The 26,765-nt window shown below is 37.7% G+C and overlaps 1 protein-coding gene across 10 annotated transcripts in view; it reads right to left on the bottom strand.

Annotated features, from left to right (window-relative positions):
* LOC132153008 (dachshund homolog 1-like) overlaps positions 1-26,765 on the bottom strand; it is a 114,836-nt gene that overhangs the window by 49,815 nt on the left and 38,256 nt on the right. For all 10 annotated transcript variants that reach the window (XM_059562090.1, XM_059562089.1, XM_059562097.1 and 7 more), the window contains exon 2: positions 9,412-9,527. In XM_059562090.1, coding sequence (XP_059418073.1) covers positions 9,412-9,527 — 116 coding nt within the window. The remainder of the gene's footprint in view (positions 1-9,411; positions 9,528-26,765) is intronic.

Here is a 26,765-nt window from a genome sequence, read left to right as displayed (position 1 = left end):
TTTCTTGAGCACCAAATCAGCATATTCGAATGATTTCTGAAGGATCATGTGACTCTAAAGAATTAAGTAATGGTTGCTAAAAAATCAGCTTCGCCATCGCAAGGAATAAATAACATGTTATACGAAAACAGAAAAGTTATTTTATATTGAAATACATTTCACAATAAAGCATCCTTGCAGGGAAAAGCATTAATTAAATAAATAAATAAAAATAAATTACTGACCCCGAACTTTTTGACTGTTGTATTATTGTATATTATTGTCTAAACATTTTAAATAAACAAATAAATAAAACCAAAAGCTAAATGGATCGTTTAAAATGCTATAATTTGAATAACTTCAGATCTGCTAAAGAAAAAAAAAAATAATAATGGTCCCCAGTTGTTTTAGTATTCAATAGTATCCAATATTAATATATTTATTTATGTAATCAATTTAATAATTTTGAACAATTGTAATCAATAAACTATTTTAAACTCATGTTTTTGAGTTCGTATATTACTTTGAATAGGGCTTTAACTCAGGAAGGAGAGGGAAAACTGTTTCCTGCTCTTTTCTCCCATCACTAGCCTAACTCAGTCTAGCACCGCATCTGAACTAGAGCAGATCATTTGCATCCCATCACCAACGGTAGCTTTGCTGTTTTTGATTACAAAGCTGGCCCCATTGGACTGATGCAATGTTTTCAGCTGGAAGCCTCACTGTTGTGTATGTCTTCTCTGATTTCAGTCTTTTTTTCTCTCTAAATGCAAAGATGACAGCGTTAAGCTTTGATAGTGACAGATGGAGTCAGGAGAACATATCAGGAATGACATGTTGCCATGGTTTCTGTTTGTAAATAAATGGGTGGGAATGTACGACAAAGTGAAAACAAACAGTCTTAAACGGTGGGAAACCAAAGACACACAAATGTGTGAAAGATCTAAAACATACGCACTTTAAATGCACTCATCTGACTTCAATCTATTGTCATTACCTCTGAATGAACAGGAATGCTGCAATTGAAAGTCTTCTGGCTCTAGTGGCAATCACAATCTTTTCCCCATTGTTTGATTTGTTTAAAAAGAGGACAGTGGAGATGGGGAGATTGGAAAAAGATCCGACACACTGTCATTTACTCTTTTTCAATGACAAAACACCTGAAAGACTCACAAGAAGTAAAGGAGGATCCTTGAAGAGACCTTGAATACATGAATGAAGATTGATGAAATGATCAATGGATGAATGGATGAATCAATGCTTCAGATGAATCAGAGCCTTTTTTTCCCAGCACTGTTCAATGAATCCTGTGATCTCATTTTATATGTACAGTGTATTCAAAGTGGTTACAGTACAATAAGTGTCATGTACGAGATTAGAAGGCAAAGTAGATACTTAGATAAGGGCTGAGCAACTTCATAAAAATGTCATAACCGAATGCATTTTTTTTAATGTTACATTTAAACAGATCTGCATTCTGTATATTTATTATCCTGTTAATTAGTGTTAATTTCGTCAGACGAGACGAGACGAAATATGTTCGTCAACAACCTTTTTTTTCATGACTAAGACGAGACGATGACAAGACTGCACCACTGTCCAAAAACACTGACTAAGACTAAATTAACATGCATTATTGTTGACGAAAAAAGACTAGACGAAAATGTTTTGCAGAAAATAAAAACTAAGATAAAATCTCTCTTCATTTTCGTCTACAATCGTCTCTGCTTTTTCATCAACTGTTACGTTAAACTGTTAAAAATTCAGAACGAGTTTGCGGCTTCCCGCTGTTGCTCAAGTTACAGGTCTCATACTCCTGTTGCTGCCAGCCTGTGGCTGCAACACGAAACTGCTGAACACACAACACCTGAAGCGAACAAGAGTGACGAGCGCCGACGACATGCTATGTCGAAGGAAGAGGCTCGATATTTGTGTGTTATAGTTAGCAGCGGTCTGTTATCAAGAAATAAAATAGTGTGTGCGTAAAAAGAATTTGTCCACACGCCGCTCAAAAAATACAAAATAAAAAAAAATTCCTGAGTGCAAGTCCACCGTCTAGGCAGGCTTTTTGTGTTAAATGATATTTCCTGTTGCTGCACAGGCTCTTTTATTGTATATGACAGCTTATGTCCCGATGACCGGTCTTTGCATTACGATTAAAAGCAGTATCAATAAAGTAAAAAAATGTGATCAGGTTAATCATTTGTGAATGTGTCTCCTAAATCAGAATTTGAAAACCAGACACATTTAACATTTGCATCCAACAAAAATCATTCAACAAGTGTATTTTGTCAGGTAATTATGACATTTAACCAATGTTTGAGATATGTGAAACACTTTTTTTTACTGAAATGTTTATCAGTAATAATGTGTTATTTTAAAAAAACACAAAAAAATTTTGACTAAAACTAGACTAAAATTAAAAGACTTTTAAGCGACTAAGATACCTTGAGTTTTCTTTTGACTAAAACTAGACTAAAATGACGAGACTTTTAGTCGACTAAAACTTGACTGACAAAAAAAGATATGTGAATGACTAAATATGACTAAAACTAACAAGGACATTTGGCACAAGACTAAGACTAAGACTAAATTAAAAATAGGTGACGAAATTAACACTACTGTTAATCAATTAAAAATAAATCTAATTAATTACAAGATATGTCAATTAATTAAAGGCATATTTAATATTAAAGAAAAGCACCCCAAAATTGTTTACACATTATTGTAGCAAATAAATAAACCACTGAATATATTTGATAAAACATTACATTAGTCAGTCAGTTGTATTGTGTTATTTCCACATAATTACACATCTGTCATTTGTTGCTAAATTGAGAGATATCATATGTATCGGTTTTTAGTTTATTAAAAAGATGCAGTCAGTAATTAACATTTTTCCAAGAAAACAGCCCTTTAAATCCCCAAATCCTCTACTATACCATTAATCAGTGATACGCTCATGGCCCATTTGACTTTTGTCCCCCACACGTGAGGGAAGCCAATTGGTAAATTCATCATCACTAAACTGTCACATTCATTGACATAATTCAGCTGTGGCCATTTGGCCACTGTCTCCTCTCCTGAGTGTGAAGAGAAAGGGAAAAAGAAAGATATCGAACATGTGGCATTAATACGCCACCTTGCCTCTCCAACAGCAGATGGTGTGGGCAAAATTGCATGCCACCGGCTTTCTGGGCTTGTTTGCATTTTAAAGTACACCAGTACCATATTGATGAATCGTATACACGGTGTTGGAGTAGCCACTCTCGTTTGCTGTTGTATATTCATGCCCTACAGCTGCGGAGGGAATCTACCCCCCCCCCCACTCATAATAAATATGGCCTCTAGTCGCACTGAAGGACAATCTTCATTTGCATCTAATGGGACAGAGTCAACTGTTTTCTAAATGAGATGTATGTGTAGCAGAGACCTGTGGATAAAGAAAATAATAAAATCACCTTCCGACCGCTTGCGTGAAAAAGTCGGACACAATAATATTGTTCAAAGGTATGATAGCAAAAAAATTAAAATAAATAAAAAGCTAACTTATTAAAGGCTAAGGTTTTACTTGTTTAAAATTGTCAAAATTTAGGACAAACTGAATCTTCAACCACTGAAAAACAAACAAACAAATAAATGTTGCTTTTTCAACAACACTACAAAAGGGAAAAAAAGTAGATACAATCCAGACAAGAATAAATATATATTCCTATAGGATAAACATAGTTTGTGACATGTTTTTAGACAACATATTACTAGATATAATAAAATTATAAATACTGATTATGAAATATACCATAGTAAGTAAATAAATAAACAAAATTTGACCTTTTTTCAACCCCACAACGAAGATTGATTAAATATTAGTTCATTTAGGAAAAACATGGTTTGTGACACATTTTTGAGACAATATATAAGTAGATATCATACAATTATAAATCCTAATTGTGACGAGTGGGGCGGGGCCGAGAGCCATGGGAACGGAGCGAGGCCGGTGGAGTGATTTGGAAATGAGCGACACCTGCTCCACTCGTCGGTCTCGCGTCCCACCGAGGACATCGGAAGGATACAAAAGAGAAGCGACGACAGTGAAGGATGAGAGAGGACCAGGCCTGGGCTTTATTTTGTGTTTGGCTTTTGTTTGTGCGTGACAGTCGTCCATGAGGGGCTGCCGCGCTGTTTTGTGTTTATTTTGGTTATTAAAGTTTTATTTGATTGTCCGCCGGTTCCCGCCTCCTTCTTCACGTGATTGTGGAGTTTGAATATTGTTACACTGGTGCTGAAACCCGGGAGGAAGGAGGGACATGCTGCCGAAGATCCTTCGCTGCTGGGGTGAACCAGCGGTGCCATCGAGCAGGCGTAGCAGTCTGGCGCCGTGGACGCTCGAGGTGGTGGGCTGGAGTGAGTTGCCTGGGATGGACAAGCTCACTGCCGGCCGGCCGCGATGTGGAGGGGTGGCTGCCGTCCACGAGGGAGCGGAGGAGTCGGCATCATTCACCAGGGAATGGGAGACCAGGGAATGGGAGACTCCTGCTGGCTGCCCAAAACAGGAGGAGCCGTCGCCATCCACCGGGCGGCAGAGGAGTGTCGTGCCGTCCACCGAGGGCCGTCCAGTGCCACCACCAGGCACCGCGAAAGAGTTCACCCAGCTGGTGGAGAGCCGAGCAGCAGCGTGTCTGGGAACCGTACTTTTTTTTTCTCCTCTCTCCCCTCTGTCGCTCCTCATCCCTCCATCTCCTGCTCTCTCACCTCGTCTGTCCTACCCTCCGGTTCCCTCAGGTCACCGTGTGCGTTCCCCCTGGAGGGGGGGGGGGGGGGGGGTATAGCGCAGTCTTGGGAGTACCCCCCGGCCTGCGAGGGGCAATGGGGGTATGTGACGAGTGGGCCAAGAGCCGTGGGAACAGAGGCCAGTGGAGTGATTTGGAAATGAGTGACACCTGCTCAACTCACCGGTCTCGAGTCCCACAGAGGAGATTGGAAGGACACAAAAGAGGAGTGACGACAGTGAATGACGAGAGATGACCAGGCCTGGGCTTTATTTTGTGTTTGTTTTTTATTTGTGTGCGACAGTCGTCCGTGAGGGGCTGTATTAAAGTTTGGTATTAAAGTTTGATTTGAATGTCCGCCGGTTCCCGCCTCCTTCTTCCCGAGATTATGAAGTTTGTAAATTGTTACACTAATTATGAAATTAATATATTGTATAAAATAAATAAACTGAAGTAAAACCAGTTGAGAAGCACTGCAACAAGCTACAAACTACAAGCATGTGAGACCCAGTTGTATTCATATTTATGGATCCTCCTTTACATTATCATTCAATATTGTTCCAGAGAGATCATTAGATCACAAATAACATCCATCGTATGCTACAAGAGAGTTTCACTGTAACTTCTAGATCAGAGTGCTCATCCACAAACTACTCTTCACATCAGCAACAAGTCCACTCGTAGTGCCCCTGTATGTCTGAACATCACAAAGAGCAACCCACTCCTTCCTCAATTAGCATTCATTAGTATGCAAAGCACCAACAGCAGATCGCAATGTTTCAACTTTTGAAAGTCACCTTTAAATTCAGACACTCGTGTCTGTTTTCTCACAGACACAAGGATCTCTTCAGCCATATATAAACAGCTGAGCCTGAGAGAGAACGAGCGAGCAGACGGGTGCAAGACAGTAGCATGGGGAGGGGACTTTGACAAATAAAGAATAGCATGGTACTGTCATACTGAGCAAAAAACAACAAATAATATAGACGGGGTCTGATTGTAACCCTTGGAGCAGCTGTCATATTAAATAATAATGAAGGATATATTAATATGCAAAGGAACTAGCAGCAGACTGGCTTAATGCTGTCATGCCTCTGAATATTGTCAGAATCTTCATTACTAATTAACATGCGGGCTGCCCCATACCTGCTCAATGTCAGAACATTCCTATAACAAATAAGGAATGTATGTGCCTCCTTCCACTAGTAGTGTAATTAAATTAAGATCAGATTAACTTCACATCAGTACACAAAGAGTGACTTAACCATGCTTAAGATAAGCAAGTGCTTATCTACTGACTTAATGTTGCGGGCCCCAATAGAGACCGAGGCCAAATTTCTCTCTATTTACCCAGTATATTTGCAGAAATGAGCTCTGTTTCAATGACTATCAAGAACCAATTGCGTACTCAAAGCTGAGGTTGTGCCAGTGAGGACTGGATGAATTAAAGCTTCTGAATTGTTCCATCTGCATTAGAGCCAAATACCGCACATCAATTATAAGCTGCCGACACTGGGTGTGAGGAGAGTCACATTAAAGTTGACTGATCTGTTTATGACACTGTAATCTTGCATCTGCGTGAAGGGCTACATGTTTCATTAACCTCTTTTTGTGTCGATTCTCTCAGTCTTGCTGCATGTCTAGCTGTCTCCACCTGATGACAGACTGATGGAATGATGCTCTGATGTCTTTTCTTGCAATAGCTGTGAGACATTATTATTGTCAAGTGTGTGTGTGTCTGTGTCTCTTTCTGTCTGTCTATTTATTTATCTACACATACATAGACACACACTGTGTGTGTGTGTGTGTGTGCTCTTGTTTTTGTGACATATCAGGACACAACTCTGTATAATGACATGGGTATGACACAGGTATTACAAGGAGAGGGTGAGTTATGAGGACATAACCCATGTCCCCATTTTTCAAAACGCTTATAAATGATACAGAATGAGTTTTTTTGAGAAAGTAAAAAAGTTTTCTGTGAGGATTAGGTGTAGGGTTGGTGTAGGGCCATAGAATATACAGTTTGTACAGTATAAAAACCATTACGCCTATGGGATGTCCCGACTTTTCACAAAAACAAATGTGTGTGTGTGTGTGTGTTCAAAAGTCTGGGGTTGGTCATTTTTTTTTTAATTTTTAAAAGAAGTCTCTAATGCTCAAATATCTCTAATTCATTTGATTTATAATACAATTATTAGAGATATTGTTACAATGACATAATATCTGTTTGTGTACAGTATATATTAGAAAAATATTTATTATTCCTGTGATGACAAAGCATTTTAGCAGCTCCAGGCTTCAATGTAACATGATCCTTCAGAAATCAATCTAATATGCTGAATTTAGGGCTCAAAAAACATTTATTATATTCAATGCTTAAAAATGTCGAGCTGCTCCATATGTTTTTGTGGAAACTGTTAATTTTTATTTTCTTCAAGATTCGAAAAAATCTATTTCTTGATCTCTGTCAAACCCAAAGATATGACATGTAAGATTTATGCTACACATTTAGGGATATTTTTGGTGCACGATATTTGTAAACTAAGTCACCTGCTCAGTATAACAGGAATCAACAGAGAGCTGGAAAGAGAGCTAGCAGTGAAAGTATGGAGTTAAATGACATGCTATATGGAGGAAAAACATCTCTCAAGTGCTGCTTTAACACAGTGTTGTGCACAAAGGTCCTGAACATTCGCCAACATAACAATTACACCCCTTTATGATGAAGTTACATTAACAAAATAACTAAGACCCCTTCAAGCTGTTTTTAACTGTTGTTTACATCTGCTCTCCAAATCCTAGTGCTGTCCAAGATACCCAGGATCTGTGAAAGCCGAATGCGAACACATCTCACAGCATCTACTCATTGCATGCCGCTTTGTCAACCAAACCTTACAAACTTGATTGTATAAAATGTTTCTTTTCTTTAGAAGTTGCAACCAAAATGTCAAGATCAGAGCCTCTCTCATGGTTTAAAGGCCTGGATATCAAAGGGTTTTTGTTGTGGTTGCTGAGGACTAAATAAGAGTAGACTCTCATCCTGGGCTCTCATCCTGTAGCACATGGCCTTTGAGTTCCTGTTTTTAAACAAGACACTGATAGGCGGACCTCACTCAAATATGGAGGGGCAGCTGGACACATTTTCCCAAGCCCAATGGTTCACTAATTCCTTAGCAACATTGTTCAAGATTACCAGTTCTGTTGCCAAGCTGGAATTTCAATAGTTTCCCCTCAATTTCGAGTTTAGAGAGAGAATTCTGTACTTATATAGCAAAGAACATAAGAAAAGGAATTCGGCAATTAATACATCTTATTAGTTTCATGCTTAAATTTAAACTATTTTTGATTAGTGCTGAATTCAAAGAGAGCGTTTACATTCACATTTTAAGTATTTGGGAGACACTTTTATCCAAAGTAACACTGCATTCGGTGTAAACTCCACCCATGACCTTGGTATTGCTACCGCCGTGCTCTATTGTTTAAACTACAGTCTGAAAATGATTAAAACAGTGTTGTGTGAAAGATATTCTAGGCTGGTGGAGATATGGGGAAAACTGGCCAAATAACAAGACTACAAATTATTATTAAATGGGATACAGCCTCACTACCATTGTGACATACTGACATATACTGGTAAATTCAAATAAATAACAAAGTTCACAAAGAATTAAAGATTTAAGAATTAAAGTCACATCATAATAACTTTTTAAGTAAATTTTATTATTACACATTTTTATTACCACATAATTATTCAAAACAGTTGATCAGCATTGATAATAATGTGCCAAGATCTTAATTTCAATTTCCAGGGAACACGCATACTGATAAAATGTATAGCCAAGTCTCTGCCAAAATGTATGCATTTAAATGTAAAGTCATTATGAAGTGCTGTTTGTATGAAGACTCTGAGGTAGCTTGTTTTGTGACAGCAAGATAATTTCTCCTATAGGACAGAAAACATCATACTTTGCAACGAAAAGAGAACAAAATAGATATAGATAACGCTATTGTGGCTGCATTGTGTCACATGACAAGCATGACACGTCACCATGGAAGCAATAAGACTAAACATTCTAAAATAACGGTTGCCTAAAAAAAACTCAGCTAGAATATTTAAAACTCATGTGCGAAAGGTTTAACAAGGAGTTAACCATAACCTAATGACTGTGTGTTATTAAAAGATGGCTGAACAAACAAGAGCACAATATGGAAATCAGGACCCTTTCTGAACTGATAGACTTCAAAGCCGCTACAATAAAAACCAGCTGTAAATAGAACAAAAGCATAAGACTTGCTCCAGGCAAACTGAAGCCACAAACGGTTGATTCTTGTGGCGATAAGCTTACTTTAACATCACATCGGCCTATGTACAAATAGCAATGAAGTGGATTTAATCGTGCTAATTAAAATCCACTCAAGGCAGAATGTAGCATCCGCTGTAATAATCTGGAAGAGAACAACTCTCCACTCCAATTTATTCTGAAGCTGTGGTTGCATGGGGGGGCTTGCTGGGAAGGGAGGGGGGTCGGTCGGGACAGTCAATGGTTCTGGCTGGTAGTTTGGATGAGGGCTGTCAGATTTTGCAGCGTGCCATTTAACGGATGGGCAGCAGGCTGCTGTAAAAAGGGCTGGGGCGCGGGAGGAGGTACGTGTGTGTTACCTGTGGGGGGAATGATTCCCGGCGACATAAGGCCCGGCACAGAATGCGGCATGATGTGAGGGTTCTCCAGTGATGTTACACTCTGGGTTCGTTTTGGAGGCCTCCCGGGTCTTGAGCTAAAACAGAAGTGAAGTGGTGGAAAGGGGGAGGTTGAGGGAAGTGGAGAAAGAAGGGGAGGGGTGCGAGACAGAGGTTGCCGTTAACATTTGGACCAGAATGCAATTCCATTCTGAAGAGCTAACATGTACTGTAAATAAATTCCTTTTCAAGGACAGTTGCTTTCTGCTGCTCAACATAATAGACTTCCATAACTAATTAGATTACACAGTGAATTCATTTTCTTTTATTGAAGATCAACCACTTTTTGATGCATAATTCATAGCCCGTACCTCGTTACCTGCCCTTCTGTATTAATAACCCAACACTATTTGAATTACCTCGTTTGCATATGCTAAAATCCAGCCATGCGGCTTTCAGCCTGAAAATTACATGTTAACTTGTTATAATTTTTGCAGTCAGGCCACTATTGATTTATGAGACTTTAAAAAAAAACAAATATGTGTAGTTCTGGTAATGAATGATATTCTAAGGTTCTTCAGGAAATTAAAAGGCAATGGCTGCCTTAGGAAACGTTCTGCTTGCTTGATTTAATAGAAGTCATAGCTGGAAGCTGATGTAACTGAGTGACTCAGACCTGTAGTGCGTTTATGATGGAAACTTTTATTACTTGAAACGAGTGACCAAGATCACACAATGATTAATGACTCAACAAGCACAAGTCTGACAAAAATAAAATAATAATTATAAAACTCCCCTCTGAGCTGATTGTCTGATTTTTTTCACATATTCTATGCTATTCATCCTTGCTTTACCCCCCTCAAATTTACAAACACACAATATTAAAATTGCTTTTAAGGAAATATTGTTTTCTTAGAGAGTGTCCCAAATAAATCAGTATTGTTGTTACCAAGGGCGCTGCAGCCACTAGGGACATCTCCCCTGTTTTTTACCAAAAAGTTGATTCCATCCCCAGTATTTCTTTCAAACTAATTACATACTGGAAGCATTCTAAATATGACGTGTTGCTCAACTGATACACACACACTTATTATAGAGAGCTGTTTCAATTACAACCAAGCTAGTCACTGGTTACTGGTTACAGTTATATCAAACTTTGTAAGAATAAAGACAAGAACAATTAAACAAACAAACTGAATTTAAAATATGAAATTAACAGAAAGGATCATAACAAAAAATACATATAAATAAATAAACACATAAATCTATATATTATTTTATTAAATCTATATAATATTTTAGAATTAACAATTAAATGATAAATAATTGTTCCTGCTTTTGGTTGTTACCAGAGAAAAGCTCATTTTCAGGGCATTGTCTATATTTCACAGCAATTGCGTTACAATGTCATATCAGGACGTGATTGAAAGAGGCCTTCATTAACTCAAGGTTTTGTTCCGTGCTTTTCCAGTGACTAAACAGGGCCTCATTTTCATGGCCAAAAGGAAAGCAGAAGTGTGCATTCACTATGACCCAAGGCCTTTTTAAAAGCTCACTTATTCATGTAGCACCAAAGTCTGTCATGTGCATCAGTTTAGTCCATTTACAGATTGGGCAGATGAGCTGCGTTTCTTTGCTTTTTATCATGTTTTATCTCTGACAGGCATGAAATTGAAACGGAAATTCCTTACTTCACACACTTAAAAAAAGAAGAGGCTATAAACTCCATGCTCAGAGTGTTAGCCATGAGAAAGAGCAGCACTCGATACAATCAGGCCTGGGGCATTTCAAACTGTAAGGAGTTTGAACCATATCAGCCTGTTCATATGTGACAGAATCATTTCTATATCGCATCATGCAATGGAAATAGAGACATAATTTACTTCATACTTCATATAAATGTTCCAGTAAGGGATCTCACTGTTTTATTGTAGATTCCTCTTTAGGAATCTTTGATATTCATTTTTAGCGCCCCCTCTGTTCATAACTGGCATTGGCAATTTTCAGTTTGATGTATTCAAGAGTCTTTTCAGGCATGTGGCAGGTCCTACTGTATATGAACGTTAGTCCTCTAAAGACAATAATTCACTCAAAAATGATTCTGTCACCATAATTTTCTTTCACCCATAGAACATACAGTAAAAGGTTACTTTAAGCAGAATGTTCAAGCTCTTTTTTCTTACAGTTAAAGTGAATAGGCACGGGGCCAGTGGGTAAAAACATGCCGTATTTGAAAATATTGCCGCGTTTCCACCGCAGGAACTTTACCCAGGAACCAGGGACTTTCGGTTAAAAACATGCCCCTCAGAAAGTCCCTGCTGGCAAGGTAGTACTTTTTCAAAGTTCCGGAACTTTCGGGGGCGGGACTTGGGCACTAAATATCCAGATTGGTTGAGTTCACGCAGCATTGGTTGGAGTTCAATTACCATTTATTCGGATCATTTTCAAAATATTACTGTTACTGTGTCATGAAATATAATTTTAAAAGTATTTCAGGCGAGAATGTAGTTGTTTAAAACTCAAATCTGTGGTTTATTTATAAAGACAGCGCCTAATAAAAAAAAAAAAAAATGCCAGTCTCGGAGACGGTGAGCTCCACGCAATCAGCGGGAGCTCAGTAATCATGTATCCGCTGAGAGCATCCTCACCTCGGCTAGACCTTCTGATATGTGCCACTGGCTCTGATGTCTGCTTGGTGGTTAAACATAAAATATAATTAGTTTTAGGGAAAATCTAACAAGTTTCTTTGGTCTATATTCAGTTTATCTAAATGTTAAAATTAAAATAAAAACGGCAAATTTATATAATATTTTGTTTCATTGTAATGACTGTATATATACACATTTCCCTGAACTACATACATTTCTGCAGCTGTTATTATGTTTAAATGAAAACGAAAGGAGGCAGTGGTATTCGATATCCTATTTTGTTTTATTGTAAATGTACAGTGAGGAAAATTGCAGTAGCCATGGTCAGCTGACTGAAGTTATCAAGTACGCTGTGGTTTGCAGATTTACCAGTTTGCGTCATCGCGGACATCACACTCCCAAGTCGAATGCACAAAGTCTGAACTACCGAGGATGCACGTCCAAAATCAGCGTACTTGAGAAACGCGCGCAGACCTACGTCACAAGTCTATTTGCCTAATCTTTCCAGTACTTTACACCGCAGTGGAATTGCAGAAAGCAACAGGTCTGGGGGGAAAAAAGTTCCTGGGAAAAAAAGTTCCTGGTACAAATGTTCCGGGTAATTTCGGTGGAAACACGGTATTTGTGAATGCAACGATTAAATAACCATATTTTCCTTACACAAATCTGTGACTTTAGCTATTAAAGCTTTGAGATTGCATGACAGTTTTGCTATCATCACTTTCAATGTACTGAGCTAAAATTATTTATGAAAGACCTCAATAGACAGCATGTGATGGTAAAAGCATTCTTCCCTTCTCCCTCAACAATCCCAAAATCTGAAAAAAGTTGAAATGTCACATCAACTTTAGCTCCAGGAACAGCAGGGGACTGTATACAAAGCAGATGTTTAGCCTCCGAGCTGTGGTGTTTACAGGGTGTTTATATCGTATCATATAGAGTGGAATAGGAGACTGAGAATGGCTTTTTTTATAAGGCTGTAGCAACAATATTTCAATTTAACATTAGATATTTAATAAGACAGTTCACCCAAAAATGTCATTGAATGAATTCTGTCATTGTCTACTCACCGTCATGGCATTCCAAACCATATGTCCTTCAAAGTTTGATCTGATAAAAACTGCTATCTAATGACTGATTTCAATGAACTATTTCAATGAACTGTTAGATCCAATTCACAAAAACAGTCTGAAAGATTAATTCATGAGTTAAACTAAACTGTATTCGGTTCACTCATAGAACTATAGCACACAAGTCATATACATACAGTCGGCATCTAGTCATAGTTGGGGGCGTGGTGAGGGCAGAGTCGGCGTGGGGGAAAATACAGCGAACATCGTGTGTATTTGAATGACAAAAATGCACATATTGAATGCTAATTCCCAGAGACGTGTAGAACAATTGTAGTCTCTTTTAACTTTAATATTCATATACACTAGTCCATATCGATATTTGATTCATTGTACAGCCCTACTGTAGATGTATTCATTCAAAAAATAGCCAAATTCCGTGACGTTCTGCTCTAGTTCAATTTTTTGACTGGATTCCGCGATTTTATCCGTGTCCTTTCGCAAACACAGATGGGGTGAATTTATGAATGAAAGTGTAAAAGTTCAGACACAAAACTAAGTTGTTACGTATCCTCACGCTTTTATAAGTGGGTATACGGAAATCCTTAGCCTTTTCTAGTGGGAATACGGCGTATCACGTAGACTACACCTCTTTGCAGATGCGTTTTTATGCGAGTTAAAGTTCCACACTAGGCTAACGTTATATAGTTTTGCTTCAGGTAGAATGATAAGGCTAATTATATATGCTTGCCACTTTCTGAAACAATCTTACACAGTTTTGATAGCGTTAATAATGAACACAATGTTAACGTAGCCTACTGTGATGAAATGCCGACTGCACACATACACATGCTTAGCCTTGGGATTCCACAACCTCCCTTGATCATCCTCACAATTTATTGCTTGTAGCCATTTTGTACTCCTTTCCAGTTCTGTATGTTTATTAGGAAGGATGTAGAACTTCAACTCATAATTTGTTAGTTTATTGGAGGTACAGAAAACAACACAACAACTCTTAGGCATGATTGTCCCGTGTATTTCAATTGGCACCATGGCAATGTTTTCCCCCACGGGCTAAATTCACATCACGTGACGGGGCGTTCCCGGGGGCGTTCCCAGACCAACCGTCTGTATCTATAGGATAAGTTAATGTTAAATCTATGAAGGTTTTGCCTCCTTTTGAAACTTGAAAGCTCTGGTTCCCATTCATTATACATATACAGAAAAGTATATTCTTCTGTGTTACAAATCAAGAAAAAATAAAGTCATACAGGTGATGACCATTTTAATTTTTGGCTGATCTGTCCCTTTAAGTAATACAGTACATATTAAATGTTTGTTTGCTGTTGTTGTTTTATTAAGCATTGTAAATAACAATAACTTTTAACTATACTTTTACATAACATTTACATTACATTATTACAAGAAAAGTTTTTTCTTCCATCTTTTTTTTGTTGTTGTTTGTTTGTTTGTTTCTGTTTTTTTATGAAAGCACGATGATGTTCTGAAAACAAAGCTGAGTAACTTCAAGTGTATGAAACTGAAATCCCCATCATGTGAAAGCACAGAAGGTTTTCACTTAAAACAGGATGGCCTGTGCTCATATGTTCAAGAGGACACTGCAGTCGTTTAGCTGAGATATACATGAGTATTCTCTACTGTTGTCGCTTCAGTAAACAGTGATTACGAGGCCACTGAGGACAAAGGGAGAACAAGAGCTGGACCTTCACCAAAGAATGAGTACAATTTGTCATGTGCTGTATGCTGAGTCCTTAAATAGCCCGGCACAAAAAGTCCTCAAAACTAGGCTATTAGAACACAACAATGGTTCATGAGATCCACTTGTGTCTGAGATATGCCCTGTCCACTCCACTACTGATGTCACCACTACCAAACATAGTTACATCCTTTTTCATTTCCTTTTTTGCTTCTTTTTTGTAACTTTAAATTTTACTTCCACACAATGGGAGAAGCAAGGCTATCAGTGATGTTTTGCTGAGCACAATGCTGACAAATTCAAATAAACAAATTTTCACCCCTAGAGGGAGAATACAATGTTTGCTTGCATTTCTTTATTAGATAAAGCTGAGTGGTTTGTATTACTCAGAAGGTAAACATTTGAAATTAGCTGCAAAGTGCAATGCAGATACAGCCAACCAGTTATTAAGAAAGTGGGTTACAGCCAGGGTGCAAATTATAAGGGGGGTTTTATAAGGGGGTTTGACCCCCCCCCCCAATTAAGGTTTAACCCTTTAGCCTCAAAAAAGTGGAGTAAAAAGTTTAGAACACACTGGTTACAGTATTGAAGTTACAGAAGAAACACAGTGTTCTTGGAACTGAACTCTTATCTTCTAAGAGACAAAGGAAGAGTGAATGATGGTCAACATGGAAAATTCTGCTCCATTGCATTTGCTTTTTTTAACACAACAACCAAATAATCACCCAGCATTCTCTCTGTATTGTTGATTCCATAATTAATAACAGATCCCATCCCCCAACTTAGGAACTTTTATAGACAGTGCTTGCCTGAGGCCAAAATGTGGCAAATTTGTAACAAATGTAGGAATTCTCCTTTTGTTTTGCATTCATGGCGAAAAGAAAATGAGAGTGAACTTTCCCTGAACCATGCTTCCTTTAATGGACTTGGTCCATGTTGACCCAGGAGTTCACACTGGAACATGATCTCCTCCGTCCCACCACACTAAAAAAGCAATCAGATTAAACACACAAAATATATGGCCATCTCACTTCCACAGTACAAAAGTCAGCTAAAAACTGAATTCATCCTTCCTTGTGAAAGAGTATTTCTGTGTTTAATACCAATATCCTGATATAACAAATAAAAACCTCTAAAAAATCCTTAAATACTGAATTAAATCTACTACCACACACACACACACACAAATATATATATATATATATATATATATATATATATATATATATATATATATATATAAAATCGCAATAATTTCTCTCACATCAAAAGACTAGTTTACATAATTTAATCTAATTAATAATCTAATTTTGTGCACATAACATGCATCATGAAATACAGTTTTAAAGGAAATCAGTGGCCAATATAATTTCTCCAATATTTACATTGTAGTTTGTAATATTGTGTACTAACATCTATTAAACTATTCTACAGTCAGTTTGAGTTTCTTATCACAAGCTTAAAATCCAGTATTTCATTATACATTTATAATATTTTTTAAACACAGATTTGAGAAGTACAAAGAATATATTTGATCAGTATTTTTCAGACAGGTTTGTGGACGTCTGGGCCTAATGGAGACACATTTCTGTGGCCGCTGATTAAACGTTATCCTGGAGTCAATACATGTCTCGCTCAGGTTTATGGAAAGAACATTCCGTTTTGATTCGTCTCAAATGGTGCAATTAACCTTTCCCATCTTCTTCTTGTTTGTCACTGGGTAAGGTAAAGATTAAGATATTTATTCCATTTACTCGCAGTCAACCAAAACAAGCGAACGAATCACAGCATCTCTGCTTCTGTAAATACAGACTCTTCCAGAAGCCCGCCAATCAGGCCTTATAAAATATTAACCCAATGTCATTGCCCTTTTCAAATCTCTAGCCAAGAATTCCCTAATTGTTCCCTTTCTTTATCTCACTGAAGCAAAGTGTAAATAAATTAACAAAATAGCTTTTATCAGCCTGAATAACCATTTAACTGAAGGATTATCACTGGTTTATTTTTCATTTCTTTTGGTGCGATAGCAGCACATGCCTCATTGATTACTTTGCTGAGGTGGTGGCCAGCAGAGAAAACAAGGGGCTGATAACAAACCAAGGTATCTCTACTAACAATAACACACTATGCTCAGATTAGGCCTCCTGACTTTGCAGCTTTACTCGGCTTAGTTAGATGGAATGCTGGCAGGTAAAGCTCCTCCATTTTACTATACAATCTTTGTGTGGACTGACTGTCAGATCGGGGCATATAACTCTGGCCGATTGATCATAATTAGAAAGATACTCCATTTAAAAATGCTGTATACTGAAAGAACACACTTGAAACTGAAACAAGAAACTGGGCCAATACATTAGACTGAATAATCTGAAATGACGGAATCCAAAGATAGTGAAATTGTTGCAAATGTTTGTTTGAAAGATTTTTAAGGGATAGTTCTCTCAAACACAAACATTCTATTATTTTCTTGTTAAGCTCAAAACAATACAAAACCAAACCAAAACAAATACGAACCAAACTAAAAACGGAAAAACTAACTAAAACAAAAAATCCAAACCAAACAAAAAAACAAAAACAAACAAAAGCCACACCAAACAAAAACAAAAAATACACAAACCAAGCAAAGGTAGAACAAATCATTCTTTTAAGCCAGTTCTTTTCTTTGAAATGGTTGATCAGATTGGCAAATTAGACTCATCCAGTTCTTCAATTCAACACACTGATTGAACAATTCTCAAGTCAACAGTAAAGCTAAGATTTACAGTGAAATTTACTAACTTTTGGTCTTATTAGCAGACAAAGATATCAAATGGCTTCAGAACACATTAAGGGGATTGGTTTTATGGTGTTCTTTTTTAATGTTTTGTACTTTATGAACTTGACAGTCACTACAAACTTATATATACATTATCTACGGAAAAGAGGACCATGAATGATCTCCTTTTATTTGAACAATCCTTTCAATGCTCAAAGACTTATACTGTTTTAAAAAAGTCCAAGACCACCATGGAGATGCTGTTGCCATTTTACAAATAAGGAACACTAACATTCTCGCCTTTGCAGACAACTTAACATATCTCTTTTATTCTGTATACAGACCACCAGCATCTACTTCAACTTCTCTAGAGGTTTTCAACAAGGGTCGAAGAGAAGCAAAGTATTGGAATCTGCAATGAAACAGAAAATATACTGTAGCAACTAGAGTGGCTGTCTCAGTCATTTACACCAGCACATGAATGGAACACTAACAGAAGAGGTCAGCCCTGCACTGCCTCATCAGCACTGCCTCAGATCTCTCTTTTATCTCTCTCTTTATTTGCATTGAACTGTTGTGGGTTTATCGCCACCAGCCCTCTCTCTCCCTCTTGCACCTGTCACCCTCAGCCAGGTAGACGCCTTATCAGATCAACATAGATGTATTATGCGCGAGCACTTCATATAAAGCGTTTTAAAAGCAGGAACAGCTGCTTCCGCTAGTAAATGGTGAACTTTTGTGATGAACAATATATTGGGAGCAGTTACCCTCAGCGGACTACAAACAGTGGTCCTCTCCTCCCCAGGTGTGTTTTTGCTGCCCAGTCCTTTAACAGTCCCGCGCTGGGCGTAACAATTTTAATTAATTTATTTATTTTTAAATATGCCCAAAACATCTTTCTTGACCAGCTGTTCACACTATGTCAGGGTATGTACAATTTCTATAATTAAAAAAAAAAATCTGCAAGTTCTGCCTGTGTATTTTTCAGGTGTGTAAGGGTTGTTTTTTATATTGCTGTATATATAAATCATTATATTGTATAACTGTTACATTATATTGTAAAAAAAAAAAAAAAAAAAAAAAAAAAAAAAAACCTTTTATGACCAGTTTATCCAAGTAGATTCAAATTTGACTCCCTGGATTTTCTTTCCACTGTAATATTCATGCATTTTTCCTGCAAATAACCCCCTTTTTTGGCTGTACGTAGATTGCAACTGGAAATATAACATAGTTTGAGATAACTTTATATTGGAGGGAGATCTTAGAGGGAAAAAAAGATCTGAAAGCAAGATAAACTGCTGATTATTTTAATGCATCATTAATGACAAAAAGCAGAATTCTTAATTGCATACTATAATTGTGAAGCTTAAAATTGTTTTGTATCAGTACTATTAGCACTAATAAGGAGCAGCAGGCCTGTACATCCTGGGAACTGATGTAGGATGCCTAATTGGTTGACTTTTCCGTGCCTAATGGACGATTCTCTTAATTAAAAAGACACTGCAGAAAATGTTATAGATCAGATACGGCAGAGAGAGGGAGAACTGAATGTAGTTAAACAAATGTATTAAAAAGAACAGTTCCAGGAAAGTTAAAATGAGATGGCTAGATATAATTTCCATCGCAATATTTATTAATTTCATTCCCTTTGGTTAACAAAACAGAGCTGCGCTTATCTTAAAAACGGTGATGAAATGCTATCAGTGACCTCACTTTACCATGCAGAACTGCGACGCATATGAAACAAGTCATCAAAACAAGGCTTTAAAAACTTACTAGTCAGGGTGCCTTTGAGGATATTTAATTAAAATCTAATCCTGCATTCATTAAGGCTCACATAAATTAAGCTGTCATTCATAAGATTTATGGATTCTCATTTGCATATTGCATACAATTCATCAATTACTCAAGTATGAAAGGGGCACATTTCCCTTGGAGCTGCCTGCTGCCCTGCCAGCATTTGAAATGAGAGAAAGAGCGATACTGTCAGGCATTCGAAACAAACTTTCCCCACAATGTCTGCCTCTTGATTAATCTAATTTCCAAGGCATCCTTTTACAAGATCATACACAGTTTAGCTGCAGTTTTCAATTATATGTCCTGCCCTCACCACTAACTTGAATAGGAGATAGATGTAATGCAGGGCAAGTATCCAACCCCGGTCTCCTCTGCATCGCATGCCTGTTTATGCCAATCTTCGTAAATTAAAAAAAAGAGAGAGAAAGAGGTGTTTTAGAGGCAGATGGAGTTGGGATGGAGGGAGGGAGGGTGGGAGAAGGGGGAAATGCTCTAATTTTATTTGGTGGGTTGTCAGACGAAAAAACTCGGGGTGTAATAATAGCATATTTCCTGTCACATTTACATCCATCGTGCTTTCTGAAAGAGGGAGGTTTCATCAAACACATTAAACAACTCCCTCTTCGAAGAGGCGCTCAGCCACTGTGGGAGAACGCCAGCGTGGAGGAAGTGCTTAAACCAAGCCAAGTGTAAATACTTCTAAGATAAAAGGTCAGGCGAAAACAAACAGATGACTTGCAAGGATGAATAGAATTAATTGAGTCATTAATATGCATGGATAATAAAGCTCAAAAAAAGTCTACGTGGAGAACGAAATCATTGTCGACTATTCTCTCTTAATGGCCCATATTTTCAGCTCGAAGGGATCTAGGACGTGTATGTATCGATCTCGGAGAGGAGGAGGAGGGGGTTGTTTGACGAACAGTTTGGGATAACTTCAGCGCCAATTGTTGAAGTCAGACATAGCAAACAAAGAGCACTTCTTCTACTGAGGATATTAATTCCCCATTAATCCCAAACTCTGGCAGAGGAACAGACCAGTGCAGCAAGTGAAAGTCATCTTGAAGGGTACTTAATTGGATCCCAATAGTAAAAGAGCTTGATAACAGAGATCAAGCTGCAGTTTATTAATCCTTCCCATTGTCTTATGAAATTATCATTGAAAGTTACTTCAGATAGAGCCAATAGTTAAGCCTTTAATGTGCTTTTAATATTAACAAAAGGAAGCAATTAAGAGGCCACAAAACAATAGCACTCAGACCGATGCATATTAATTTGGCAAATATGATTTCAGAATCAATACGATTAAGGCAGCATGCCACACGAACATGCCCGCCTATACTCACAAACACACACTTACAAATCCTTTAACAGCAAACATTTGTCCCACATTACATTATGTTTCATAAACATCCATGTTTTGCATTGCATGCATTTTAATCAGCAAATGACATTGCAAACGCAGTATTTCTGTTCAGTCTTTGACATTTCCGTCACCCCCTGACTTTCCATAGTCATTAATTCAGTCGCTGCAACTAAAACAGACCATGATGATAATTATAACATGAGCAAATATCTGATATTGAGCAAGACGTAGGATGTGAGGTCTGTATCCTCTCAGGGACAAACAAACTTAACGACAGGACTAAACAATTAATTGGACTCTGGAATCCCGTGTGAAACATAAAAAAAAAAAAATATATATATATATATATATATACTCTTTCTGCTTTTTTAATAATTAATGAAATGTAAATATTCCAGGGAGTCCAGAAGTGATCTGTGGTGGGAGAGGAAGAGCAATGTTTACACAACGGCACAGCAAGTCTTTGTGGCAGAGATGGGGGTTGCGATCCGCCCCATCCTCCTCCTCCTCCTCCTTGTGTGCTTTTAGATACTGTTTATGCAGAACATATAATCCTCTGTGACTCTCAGATCCTGATCAAATGCATTTGAATGCAGTTTACTGTGAAAACACAACAATCAACCCCACATAAAAGGTTCCTGCTAAAAGAATCCCTTGATTTGTCCCTGCTAAAAAGAAATCAAGGACCGACTGCTAATTGCATGTCAGCCGCATCCGTCAGCATCTCTTTGATCCTTCAGGACGAATCACTGACTGTGTGTGGGGAGCAAACAACCAGAACCTTTTAAGACAGTTGGAGGAAAAGTGCCCCACCCAGTCAGGAGACAAATCAAATGTGGCACGTACAAGTTTACTTTCATCCTCTCTGTCTGATTGCCATCAACTGCCAAATGTGGCGTAATGGCAGCAAGGCAAGGTCCGTGTCGTTAAACCCACAGAATGGCAATTACTTCAGACAAGCTTTATCAGGGCCCATGACCCAGCCTCCACAATGCTGACTAAATCCCTCGCTCTATTCCTCGAAGCTTGCGATTCCATTAAAAAGCTTCATGAGGAGGTAAGAAAAGTCCATTTAGGCTCAGTGTGAGAGCAAATAGTCCGACTCAGCACATCTTGCAAAGTCTTCACACCAATTGATGATGTAATTCTTAATGCATGGCCCTGGCCCACATAAATCTTAAGCGAGACATCACCTGAGATTTTTCCGTCCCACTCTGCTATCTCTCTCGGTTTTATGATGAATTGTTTGCAACATCTCTGCGACTAAAGCCTTCAACCTCTTCAAACCGCTGCCTCTAATAACTCGACGCTACAAGGGGGCGGGGGCTGGGGGGGCAGCATGACAGAATGATGAATATCACTACAGACAGCTCCAATATGGTACATTTTTAGCAGATCAATATCATACTGCAATATAAGAAAAAGCTGCAGATATTAGTCTACAGTGTATTACAGATGAGGAACGTCTATACTCTCTCCTTTCGTGCCAGGTCCTCACAGATATTCCACGCACGTCACATATTATGCTGCACCTCACATATTCACGGACATCCGTGGAAACTAATCACTCTGTGGGTCGAACAGGCATCTGCTTAGAATTAAGTGACTACTGTGGACAAGGTTACTTAAACAGAAATAAACTATGTGGAGGTGCTAGGGTCCAATTATTCACAAGAGCATAAGTCACTCTCACAGGCTGATAATGGCTTTAAAGAATAATGTTGTACTGTTGCATTACTACAGAGAAGACTACGAAGGTCGATGGAGGTTTTTGAGGATGAGGCCCATGTCTTTTGAATGGATGCACAGCCTTTGATGTCAATAACCCTATTTATTTTTCTAATGGTATCCAAGGTCGTGCACCATTGCTCATTTGAGTAAACAGGATGCACAATCACAATAAAAAAAAAGAACATAAGGATGTAGAATTAAAATGAACTGAAATTCATAGAAATGTAATTAACGGATGGATGGATGGATAGATTCTGATTTTAACATACTTGTATTTTATAGTTAACATTAAGTTATAGTTAACATTTTCCCACTGCTGTCAGATATGACCCAACAGTTTTTCAGAGGTGATCTACAGTCAATAATTAGGAGCTAATCTATAATTAGTGTTTAAACGCCAAACAATTTTACTCTGAAGTAAAAACTCTGTTAAGCTAGAACAGTTAAAACTCTTTCTTGTTCACTTTAGAAAATAAAAAAATAAAATAAAAAAATAAACAAGAGAGAAAAAAGAACAAACTGAAGATATCATGCAAATAAAAAAAAAGACAAATTATTTCCTCCCTCGTTATTCATCTCAGCACCGCATATGAGGATTTTTAAAATTCACAACAGCATGGGTTCTATTCTAACTAGACATCGCTGACCACATTGCAATGGACTGTCTCGATCTCACTCCCATCAGCAAGACAAGTAAGATGGTCTGGGGGCAAAGAGGGGGATTGCAAATGTTCATAATGCATAATATCTTCTGTCAACGGGGAGCAGCTGAGGGGCCTCTTAGCTGTCACCGACAATAGGGCCCAGCCATTGTGAGAGCTCAAGGTTCGTTAAATACTATTAATGAAACACAGTATCCATTGTGCGCCGAAACTTGTCAGAATTTCATTAGCGACTGATAAACATATAATAGAGAAGTGTCAGTCCCAGAGTGGAGCGTGTGACAGGCCGGCGGGGGAGGATTTGGAGGATTTCACTGCTGCGATCATTCATTCCCATGATCCACTGCTGACTGACAGATTGATCTCAGACAGCCCGGGACATTACTGAGAGGAACGAGACCTAGACTGTCTGAATTGGGGCTCAAACTACAAATACAAATTTGTCCATCAGACATTCTGTCATATTCCCTTTGTTATAGCATCCGGGTTATCAGAGGGAATACTGAACTTAATTTGTGGTCCAGCTGGATTTGAATAAAACAGCTTTGGGTTTGTGGGTTCAAATGGAGTGAATATGGCTAATCATTTGATTATAATGTGTGTGATTTAAAATAATTTATTTAACCTCTAAAGTGTACAGCTATTTTATAAAATTAGAAAAAATTAAATACTTTGTAAAAAAAAAAAAAAAAAAAAAAAAAATGATTTAGTATTATTTTGAAATATTCTATATAGAATTGTATTTTGAATATTTTACAAAACTATACACCCTACTTACAACACAATTTGCAAGCTCATCAAATTGCTCTAAGATCACTGTTTTACCACAAATTGAGTTGTAAAACGTGGGACTTTTGTAGCTTCTGCTAATGTTTAACACAGAACAAGACACTTGAGCCTTTTTCACCATCAGCAATCGGTCACCAACATTGTTAATCAGTTAATCTATTCGTTTTCCCCGTCTTGCAAGAAATATGTAAAGAAAGATAATTAAAAACGTGTTAGGTGAAAGTCCAGCAGCCTCGCTCTGAGTGTATGTTCTCACAATGCACGCTTTGTTCGTCTTATTAACCTTCTCGCTACTCAGCGTGCCTATAAATGAAATCTTTAGCCCTTTACATGTGAAATTAAAACTGCAGTCCCCTGAGCACTTTTAATTATTCCTCTCCTGAAAAACTTCCACTTTTGTCAGCCTGCTTTATTAGCAAAGCAGCTGAATCCCACTCTCTCTCTCTCTCTCAACCCCCCCATCCCCAAGTCTGTCATGGTTCACTCCTTTGAATCTCTCCTTTTTTCCCTCTTTTCTTCCAGCAGGCCTGTTAAATTCTCACCTTGCACTGCCCTTGTCATCAACTCGATGAAGCACAAAGCTAGGCAGCAAGGGAGTGTTTACTCATTTCCCCAGCACATTATCTATCACATTAATCACAGGCCCGGACCTTCTGGACACAGCGGTCTCCTGCTCTGCCCTGGACTCTCATCAAATCTGACCATCCCTCTCAGTGCACTACACACAGCAAACAGTACTGAACGCCAGTAAGAGTGACTGTCTCTTTATACAGCAGATCAACATGTTAAGAAGATAGATAAGAGTCAAATGCCCATGTTTCTCCTTATTGGTTAATAATCAGGGAAAAACACAATCTGCTTGACATAAATATGCATGATAAATGAAGTCACTGTATCCAATTAACTAAAATTAATTGCATATAAATTGCATCTGTAAATTTTCCTTTTTTAAAAAAGAAAAGAAAAGCACACTTCGCTTATGTTTGGCAACTGTTTTTCGCAGCATCTTTGCATATGGTCAGGGCCGCTGCTGGCCTAATGGGTGCCCTAAGCGGGATTGTATTGTTGTGCCCCTCTTCCTCAAATATGATGATGGAAAAAAACACCTACTATAGGAGTGAAAATATAATTTTAATCAAATAAAAAGTAAATGAATAAATTGTATTATTCACAAATTACAATTGTAGCTCTCACATTTAACTATGGCTATAACTTTATTATGACTCTAATTTATTTTATAGTCTTAAGCATTCAGAAATCATGCAAAAGGAAGTTAAGCAGTTTTACTATGATAAAACCATGGTTTATTTTTGTAAGGGTTGTGATATGCACGATTTTTGTTGAAGAAATTATAAAGGCTGTGTCATCTATAGCAAAAAGCTGGCCTAAAATGAAAGATTAAGTGAATATTTGAATTAAATGTTTGGTCAGTAGCCTAAACAAGGATTTGATTGTCCTGTAAGTGTAATAGCAGCAATTACATGGCATTTGGCTCCCTTTGCAGGCATTTGTAATAACATGTACATAAATTGTTTATTTTGTATTTGCCTACATTATGTATTTTAACAGTGTTATTATTAACCAATCATTATTGCCAAATTGTTTTTTTATATAATACATTTTAAGTCATTTTAAAGGCTATTTATGGCTTAAGTCTGTTTTTATAGCAACAACAACAACAACAAAATATTACAGTACATTAATACTTATTTGTAAATTATTATTTGAAGTAACAAAACCATGGTTAATTTGCAGTTACCATGGCTACAAGAATGATGATTTGTGGTGTTATTGTTAAAACCATGGGTAATTTTCGTAAGGGAACCTGAAAAAAATAAATAAATAAACTTTCACAGGAATGTGCCTGAGAGTGATAAACGGGCCTCGTTTTTACCTAAATGATTTATAATTTATTTTAATATATATATTAAAAATGGATAAGGTGTGCATTGTAGCTGACACCTAAATGAACACATTACAATTGTTTTATGACTGCAAGTCTTTCTCCTCAAATGCTATTGAGCTTCAAAATTGCGTTTGAGCTAGGGGTGTAACGATTCACTCGTTTTCTCGATGCATCGATTACAAACCCTGACGATTCATATGCATCGATCTTGAAACATGATTTTTGAATCGTGAATCACCGATCTTGGACAGGAATCGATTCAAAATGCTAAGAATCGAATGAATCGCGATTTCTATAGCGATTCAATGCTTTCAAAATGTATACACATTAAATTACTACAAGCACGAATTAATGGAGACCTTGAAGAGTGTTCGTGAATCGTGCCTCTTATCTGTCCTTCACGCGCTCCACTGTTTACCGACTGAGACTGTCACAGGATTGCGCTCGCGCTCCGTTCGTCTCTGACGCAGCTGACGTGTGATCTATAGGACTCGTGGCCAGTAATGCTAACGTGAAGTACTTTTACTTTTCTGTAGTTTGTCAATGGCTCTCTGCATCTTACCGACGGAGTTACCGGAGCCGTCGACAGCTGTGTTTATTGCATGGACGGAGCAGAAATGTAAGTGTCTAAATCATACGCACAGATCCATTGAATGATAAATGTTTTTAAACAATGCGGATGAACCGAAAATACGAAGGAAACTTTTAAAATTAACCACAGCATTAACAACGACCTTGAAATAAGAGCGCGAGATTTATCTGATAATCAGATGCATGAAAGTAGCGTTTGTTTCATTAGCAAACAGACATCTGGCGCGTTTTCTCTCAGAATCATTCGCTGATGGAGAGAAAAAGTTAAATAGAGATGAAGACGTTTTCACACTGAAAGAGAAGC

The sequence above is a fragment of the Carassius carassius genome, chromosome 11 (assembly GCF_963082965.1).
Source record: "Carassius carassius chromosome 11, fCarCar2.1, whole genome shotgun sequence".
Classification (NCBI taxonomy): domain Eukaryota; kingdom Metazoa; phylum Chordata; class Actinopteri; order Cypriniformes; family Cyprinidae; genus Carassius; species Carassius carassius.
Note: the sequence above shows the minus strand (reverse complement) of the source record. Positions and strands in the feature narration are given on the sequence as shown.